The 8,939-nt window shown below is 37.0% G+C and overlaps 1 protein-coding gene across 2 annotated transcripts in view; it reads left to right on the top strand.

Moving 5' to 3' along the window:
- Nucleotides 1-306: 306 nt before the first annotated feature.
- Nucleotides 307-8,939, top strand: part of LOC117301434 (sushi domain-containing protein 2-like) — a 33,620-nt gene continuing 24,987 nt past the window's right edge. For both annotated transcript variants that reach the window (XM_033785423.1, XM_033785424.1), the window contains exons 1-5: nucleotides 307-440; nucleotides 4,839-4,966; nucleotides 6,249-6,326; nucleotides 7,836-8,072; nucleotides 8,525-8,623. In XM_033785423.1, the coding sequence (XP_033641314.1) occupies nucleotides 365-440; nucleotides 4,839-4,966; nucleotides 6,249-6,326; nucleotides 7,836-8,072; nucleotides 8,525-8,623 (618 nt within the window). In that variant the 5' untranslated portion in view covers nucleotides 307-364. The remainder of the gene's footprint in view (nucleotides 441-4,838; nucleotides 4,967-6,248; nucleotides 6,327-7,835; nucleotides 8,073-8,524; nucleotides 8,624-8,939) is intronic.

Genomic DNA, 8,939 nt, shown 5'->3' with positions numbered 1-8,939 from the left:
TTTAATATCGAGCTCTCTCGACAATCCCTCAAACAAAGATGGAATATTCCACACACCGAATTGATTGTATAAACGGACAGCATGAAGCGAACCCTCCATGTGTCAAAGTAGGGGTTTATAACCTTTTGGGCATTTGTTTGCGTAAAGATGCAATTCAAACACAGTTTGACCTTTGGACTTTGAATACTTAACCGTTCATTATGCTTTAGTGTTGTCTTTTTTGGTATCTCTCCAACATTCAAATACATTTTATTGGGCGCCGTTTTTTTCTCTAGTCCCATTTTCTAAGAGGAAATGTTCTCTTCTTTCGCCATTAAATTTTCTGTAAGATTATAGCAGGAAATCCAATCGTGATTTTGTGATCATGGCGTACTGTAGGATATTGATTGTATTGGTCACGTGTGCTGTTCTTCAGAAAAGATGCGTTGTGCTTGGTGATTGTAAGTATAAGTTTTTTTTGTGGTTGAAAATAATATACAGTTTTTGTAAACTATAAATATTCAGTTTAAATAGTGCCAGTTTGTTTTTAAAGGAACACGTTGCCTTGGATAGGACGTCGAGTTGGTCCATAAAAAGCGTTTGAAACCGTTTGTTATGAAATGTATATGGTTCAAAAGACGTTTTAAAAGTAGAATACAATGATCCTAACAGGTATCTCTCAAAATTGCACGTTTTTTTACGTCGCGAACTATCACGGTCGGCCATTTATGGAAGTCAAAATTTTGACTCCCATAAGATATGGCCGACCGTGTTATTGGACAAGGTAAAAAGAAAACCACGCAATTTCGAGGCATATTTGTGTAGATCATTGTATTCTACTTTTATATCATCTTTCTATGCATTTTATACCAAACGGTCACAAAACGCTTTTAAAGACCAACTCGACCGATCCAAGGCAACATGTTCCTTTAAGTATTCATTTTTGTTGTGGGCTTGGTATCACATAGCTATAGAAGCAGTCATAATTTCTGGTCAGAATGTGACGTCACAGGAAAATGTTAGAAATCCATCTTAAAGGCACTGGACCGTTCGTTATTACCCACAATGGGTATTAGCATGACAACATATAACGGAAAGATGTTCATTGTTGAGAACCAGCTCCCTCTGAAATAACTTTGAGAAAGAGGTAATTTCTCATAATAGATGTTAAATTTGCATCGGGGATAAAGAATATTATATTTGGTTTTTACCCATACACCGATGTGTGTTAGCACTGTATACTCGGTACTTTCCCGAGTCCTGTGAAAAAATATCACAGGCATGTTACTCGGGTGGTAATTTCTCACTCAAATATTATTTGAATCTGATGGAACGTTTTTTTTTAGGCATCTGAAAGCACAAAATATTGTGCAACAAGGGTGTTTTTCATTATTTTCTTGCAAATTCGATGGCCAATTGAGCCAAATTTTTTACAGATTTGTTATTTTATGCGTTTGTTGAGATACACCAACTAAGAAAACTGGTCTTTGACAACTACTAAACGTGGCCAGTGCCTTTAAAGTTGGCTTAGTATGACATTTGACTGTTGACTTGATGTATACTTTTTTAACTTTATAACAAAAATGCTTGACTTTAAAGTATTCCAAATGAGATTCTTTTGCAAGGATATGTTTCATTTTAAAGAAAATTAATAATTTTGGTCGGCCGACCATCGTTTGAAAATGAGAGTTAAAAAAAAACAAGGTCTGTTCTACGTCCATGATGATGTCTGGCAGCTTGAAAATCGTCACTTTTTTGCTCTAGTTTTTTTGGGGGCGATATTTTATATTAAATCATACCCCACGCATCTTAAGTTTCTTGAAAAATGTGTAACTTAAAGATGACGCAGTTTCCCTGTGAATCTTTAATGTAATTTGTTGACGTTGTGGTTGAATGGTGTTCTTTGGAAATTTTACTTTTCCATAAACAATGATTTAATAAAAAATTCGTTTTTCACAACCTCATTTTCGGCAAGAGGATGTAAATTTATATAGTGATATTCAACTAAAGGCACTGGAAACCGTTGGTATAGTTACTCAACATGTTAGCATCAAAACTTACTTGGTACCGAGCAAAGGAGAGCTGTTGTTGATTTCTATAACACATTGTGAGAAACAACCCCCCTCTGTAGTTTTTAAGAAAGAGGTAATTTCCCAATAACAGTTTTGAATCTGAAAAAGTCTTCAGGCCTAAAGCTTTTTATTAGCCATCTGAACGTTTTGCAACAAGTGTTTTTTTTCTTTCATTGTTCGCTTGCATCTTTTATGGCCAATATTGATTCAAATTTTCTCATTTATTTTGGTTATTTTTTTTCATATAATTGGGATACACCAAGTTAGAATTGGTCTTTGACATTTTACCTGAGTGTGTCCCTCCATGCCTTAAAGTTAAATACCCAAAGGTGTATGCAATACATGTGCGGAGTCTAAGTTTGGATGTTGATATTGTTATGTTTGACTGGAACGTGGGGATTGGAATTCCAACCACTTGGACCCTTCTTATTTAGATTTGCAATATAGTTCTCTCTCACTAAATGACCCTATTTATTTTTTTTATTTTTTTTACAATCAAACAAGTCTGTCTGTCATAAGAAATTAACTGTACGTCAAGAGAAAGAATTGTCCCTGGTATTCTGTTCTTAATAAAAATTAATATTTTATAAGTTTGAAACACATTAAAAATACATTGCACAGAAACTCAAACAACACATTGAACATCAGTGACTTTTCAAAACCTTGAACGACTCTATAAATTAAGGAAAAGGATTTTGGTGCCAAGTTTTGTAGTTTTATGTTTTACAAAATGTTTTAAGTGAACGTGTGGATTGAAATGTCAACATAATATTAATATAGGTTTTCTCGGTCAAATTCGGCAAATGAGCAGTCAATTTCATTTTCATGCGTTCGAATTAAAGCTGTTTTGCCTCTCCAGTTGTTACTGCGTTTCAAATTCAGAATTCGGCCATTCAATTTCGTTTTGAGTCGAGTCATATTCCTTTAGCACTATGTTCAATTTAGTGAATCGTCATTCTTTTTCGAGACACACACGCCTCAAGAAGCGTCTGCGAATTTGAATGCTGCTTTGATGAGTTGTTAAATTGAATGATTATTTTTTAATTCGAATGACGCAACATTACATTTGACTAATCCCAAAACGAAATCGAATAGCAAATTTTGAGTAGCATTCGATTTTGCGCGAAATAGAATAGCTTGGTGGTTAAATTGGCTGGTCATTTTCCGAAATTGACGACAAAACCTATACAATCTTTAGACTGGCAATAATACTACGGCCTGTAGTTCTACCTCCCTAAATATAAATTTAACCAAAACTTTCCATGAGAAATAATTGTACGTGGGAGAAAAATTGTTTGCTGATATTCAGTTCTTAATATCAATTTGCGAAATAAGAAGCTCGTAAAATACTGCACAAAAATACCAACGAAACACAAAACTGAATTTCGGTGATTTCCCGAAACCCTATTTTAGAGCCAAGGTTTGTAACTTTATTATTTACAGCAGCGTGCGGTTGGAATTCCATTCACTGAAGGTAAGGTGTGTTGTGCTGTTTTGTGCCAGACAGTGTTAGACATTGTGTAGCTTTGTTTAAACTGACCGGCTTCATTCACAGTCACCTGTTTAAATATGAACTTTGCACGCTGTGGGCCGCCATCTTGAATCTACTCATAACTCAACGAAATGTGTTTAGTTGTTTGTAAGAGCACAGCACGAAAAAACAATTAGTTGTTTATTTTTTATAAAAATGACAAATCAAAATGAATTTGAAAGATGGCTTTGGGGTGAATCACAGGGGTTTTTAAGCTGTTTTTATGGAGTGGGTTTTACAAACATCATAAACAGGGCGGGTCTGTGATGATATAAGCCATGCAATAATATGGCGGTGCAAAGTCTAATTATTCACTTAAAGGCACCGGACACTATTGGTAATTATACTCAAAATAATTGTTAGCATAAAAACTTACTTGGTACCATCAATGGGAGCTACTGATAGTATTAAATACTGTGAGAGAAACGGCTCCCTCTGAAGTAATGTAGTTTTTGAGAAAGAGGTAATTTCTCACTCGAATTGAAAATACTTCAGGCCTGAATCCTTTTTTATTTTCGTTAAAAGCGCACATAATTATTTCAAAAAAATTCACAGATTGTTATTTTATGCATATGTTGAATTACAACAAGTGAGATATCTGGACTTTGACATTACCAAATGTGTCCAACCCCCGTTGCACAAATTAAAGGCAGTGGACACTATTGGTAATTACTCAAAGTAATTATTAGCATAAAACCTTACTTGGTAACAAGTAATGGGGAGAGGTTGATAGTATAAAACATTGTGAGAAACGGCTCCCTCTGAAGTGGAGTTGCTTTCGCAAGAAGTAATTTTCCACGAATTTGATTTCGAGACCTCAAGTTTAGAATTTGAGGTCCCGAAATCAAGCATCTGAAATCACACAACTTCGTGTGATAAGGGTGTTTTTTTCTTTCATAGTTATCTCGCAACTCCGACGACCAATCAAGCTTAAATTTTCACAGGTTTGTTATTTTATGCATATATGTTTAGATACAGCAAGTGAAAAAACTAGTCTTTGATAATTACCAATAGTGTCCACTGGCTTTAATGTGTGCTTTCAAATGCCTAATAAAAGGCTGCAGGCCTGAAGTATTTTATTATTTAAGTTAGGAGTTACCTCTTTCTCAAAAGCTACGTTCTTCAGAGGGAGCTGTTTCATACTACCAACAGCTCTCCATTGCTCGTCACCAAGTAAGTCTTGGAGATCGTATTAAACATTGTTGCCATGATTATTTTGACTTTTCATCTCTTTTTTCTACTCCTTTTTTGGTCAGATATGAATGGGTTCCAGCCGGTGGCTGATTTGTCCTCATCAGCCATTGAAAAGACAGACGAAGCCTATTATGAACTCGGCCTTGGTACACCGTTCCCGTTCTATAACAAAAGATACAGCAGTATTTTTGTAAGTCTTCTCAATTAAAGACAAATTGGAACCTGAAGAATGTTTAAGTCATGAAATAGTTAAAGATACACAATTAAACGCCTAGCAAAACAATAGGACGTAATTTTTTCAACGACTGTTTTCATTAGCTGAACTAAAGGAGAATAAACAAATTCTATGGGATTATCAAATGGGATGTGGTTAACTCATTGAGGAAACTGATGGTTACATGTACCCTTCATGTAACGGCTTACAGAAAAGAAAAGCTGCCACGTGTTCTTTGAGGTAGGCCTAATGACTACATGCGAGCGAGGCCTATAGTACATGCCTGATTATTTAGTCGCAGTAGGCTAAACTTAGTTGTGAGACAATTATTAATGTAACAATCATAATAGTTAGGCCATATAGCTAGCTGCATTACGGCCATTCCTGCCTTTTTTTTTGGCGGGATATAGATGATCTCTACACATCCGTCCGTGCTCATGTTCCGTCTGATATGTTTACATCCGAAGACATTAGGCCTACCAAATTCAAACTCAGACTGCGTTTCTAAAAACCAAAGCACCGGATCCATACTGAACGCCCTTAAATTGAACTGTAAGTAAAGGCTAGCCTATGCTTTGCTGTATGCATCGACGCTGTGGAGTTTAAGGCTAGGGCTTCCGTCTAATAATAGGCCTATACTCATCAGACTACACTAGATGAGGGCCCAATTTTTATAAAGCTGTTGAGCAGAAAGTCTGCTTGTCAAATTTCTTTCCTTAGCAAAACGTAGGGCACCAGTTGCAGAGTAATATAAGTTTTCTGGAAGTTTGGCTGGTAACCAGTTTCTGTTAAGCAAGGTTATCTTTCTGTGCCTTTACTTTAAGTATGCGCAGTGCTTTATAAAATATTGGGCCGAGGCGCCATCGCGATGAACTCAAAGTTCTTTTGACAATAACTATTCATAATGATAAACGATACAGTGTGTAGCTTGCTCTTTCAAGAACGAAAAGAAAGACAAGAAAGAAAGAATAAGAAGCGAATAAGGTTAGAAACTCATCACAAAACTATGGGCCTATTTATACAACCCGATTTATGATCACGTGGTTTTGGGGGATTCCCCCTCTACGTGCTGCGGTATACCAGTTATGTATTGGCTGGTAACCTTTGGTGGTACCATTACTGTTGAATATCACTTTGTGGTTTTCACTTTGTTGTTGTTTCGTTTGTTAACTCTATGAAGGAAAGTCACATAAAACAGAAGTTTGGCGGTAAATATGAAACTATAACCAACGATTTTGTCATTTATTATGAAAACCAGATTAACGAAGATGGTGTTCTGACTTTTCTGGACCCAGTGGCCCTCGCAGGACCCATCAGTATTCCAATCTTTGACGTGGTAAGTACAGCTTTTGTTGTTTCAGAAACTTAACTAAATTTAAAAAAAAAACACGGAACGAGTCCCACACACACTGACACACCAGTGCGCATTGAGAGTTTTGGTGGTAAGATTTATAATACGATAGCAAATACAAAAGTTTGAAAAGGTGAGAACGAAGTTCGGCCCATTCGGTTGTCGTGATTGGTTTACTGAAATGTGCTGTCTTGTTGATGACCAGTCACAGTGTCTTATTTAATCTTACTTTCTATTAGCTTTCTATAGAAACTATAGTACAACTTATAGTTTCTTCTTGAGGTAATGTTTTAACTAACCTTATCGGCTTTTTTAAAGTTATCAGTCAGCTATTAAATTGGTAAAACAAAAATAGTAAGATAACAGGTTTACATAAAACTGGTGTACTTGTAATGATGATGTTAGTAGAAAACATCCCTTGAAATATTTCTGTCTGAAATGTCATATTTGATCATGAGAAATAATTAAAACTAATTTCCTGTTTGGAGTTTATCGCTCAGGGCACATTTTTTTTCTTCTTTCTTTTTTTGCATATTAATCAGTGATGTCATGCAAAAATGTGTGAATCTTTTTTCCCCACTATTTTCTTGTGACTCAGAATCAGATGGTCGATCGATCTCAAACATCTACAGGTTTGTCACTTTATGTATATTGTGGATTACATAAAGTTCTAAACACTGACAGCAACTGTTTTGTTAGCAAAAATCAGTTCCTTTAACTTGAACTAGGCAGTGGATAACCAGTGTGGCAGGAATGGTAAAAATCAAAAATGTTCCTTTGTTCTGCCACCACTTTTTCACTAATTTTTACATTTTTTTGTATGGCTCTTGTTTTTTAGGTCTACTCATTGATTTAATATTAAATGATGTTCTCCATCAAAAAAACCTGATTCCTTGACAATAGACCGTATCGCAAATACCGGGGCGCGCGCGTAAAGCTTGGAATTAGGTGCATTGTGGTCTTGCTGGTATCCAAATTTGATCCATATATATCGCACAATGCACCTCATTCAACAGTCTGCGCTTGGGCATTGGTATTTGCGATAAGGTCTATATTAAAGGCAGTGGACACTATTGGTAATTACTCAAAATATTTATTAGCATAAAACCTTACTTGGTAACGAGTAATGGGGAGAGGTTGGTAGTATAAAACAATGTGGGGAAACTGCTCCATCTGAAGTGCCATAGTTTTCGAGAAAGAAGTAGTTTTCCATGGATTTGATTTCGAGACCTCAGATTTAGAACTTGAGTTCTCGAAATCAACCATCTAAACGCAAACAACTTCGTGTGGCAAGGGTGCTTTTTCTTTCATTATTATCTCACAAGTTCGATGACCGATTGAGCTCAAATTTTCACAGGTTTGTTATTTTACACATATGTTGAGATACACCTGCTGTGAAGGCTAGTCTTTGACAATTACCAACAGTGTCCACTGCCTTTAATTAATTTCTTTCACTAATCAGAGTTTCTATAAACTGTTTATTTATCTGATTAGGATGGATCGGGTGAAATAGATCAACCTCAGGAGAGGATGGTCCTCATAGCGCCATTCTGGACTGAAGTGAAACCAGATACCGGTAACGTGTATTACAGAGACGGGTTGAGCTCATCGACGCTGCAGGCCGCAGAGAACATCGTCAAGGGCTGCTACATAGACCAGTCTCGGTTCACTGCAACGGCAGGAGTTGTGGTTACGTGGGACCAAGTGTCGAATGATGATGACACGACCAAGGTTGGCTCCCGTTTATTATCGTAACTTTTTTAATGCACAACTATTCATTATTAAGGAAATAAAAGAAAGGCGACGAGTTCTTAATGGCCGTTTAAGACCGGCAAGGTCGTGGCTGTGCGATAAAGGCCCGAGCCTTCTGCCGCACAGCCACGGCCCTGAAGGCTCGGGCCAGTATTGCACGGCCCAGACCCTGCAAGGTTTTAAACAGTCGTTTAAGAAGGAGTCCTTACTCTTTAATTCCTATTCATGAATGCCCTGAATGAATGTTAAAAGGTGAAATTGTTTTACAAGTATGCCTAAAGACAATCTGTGACAATCTCTGTTTGCTTAGAAAAGTTTGTTAGTTTTCAAAAATCTCTGGTAAAATTCTGTTTTGTGCTTAGTGGGTTGTGTGAACGATGGTATACTATAAGCATTGCAGCTTAATAAGTTTTCTTTTTTTTTCTCACCAGAAAAACAGCTTTCAAGCAATCCTCGTCTACGATGATTTCAGGTCCTTCGTAATTTTTTATTACAGTGATATGCAGTACCAGTCAACGTCCGTACCAAATGTAAGTGACAGTTAAGAAAGATCCCTTCCTTGGGCCTTTTTCAAATCTGGCTTGGGCTTCGTCTCCGGCTTGGGCTCGCACGTACTGTGTACGCAGGCAGTGGAAATGCAGCTCAGCCTTCAGGCCTGTACTTTTTGGAGCAGCACATGTTCTCTGCACGCGGTGCTCGTTCAGACATCCCTTATGGAGCCGGAGCCAAAGCTGGGATTTCAGAACACCCTATGTCTAGCTGTTCTCTTAAGTGGTATATTTCCATGCCTTCCACTTCTAGGACTCTATTTCGAATCACACCCGGGGGCACAATGTGGATTGGGAT

This window comes from Asterias rubens, chromosome 17, assembly GCF_902459465.1.
Source record: "Asterias rubens chromosome 17, eAstRub1.3, whole genome shotgun sequence".
In the NCBI taxonomy this organism is placed as follows: domain Eukaryota; kingdom Metazoa; phylum Echinodermata; class Asteroidea; order Forcipulatida; family Asteriidae; genus Asterias; species Asterias rubens.
This window is presented reverse-complemented; position numbering and strand designations above follow the sequence as displayed.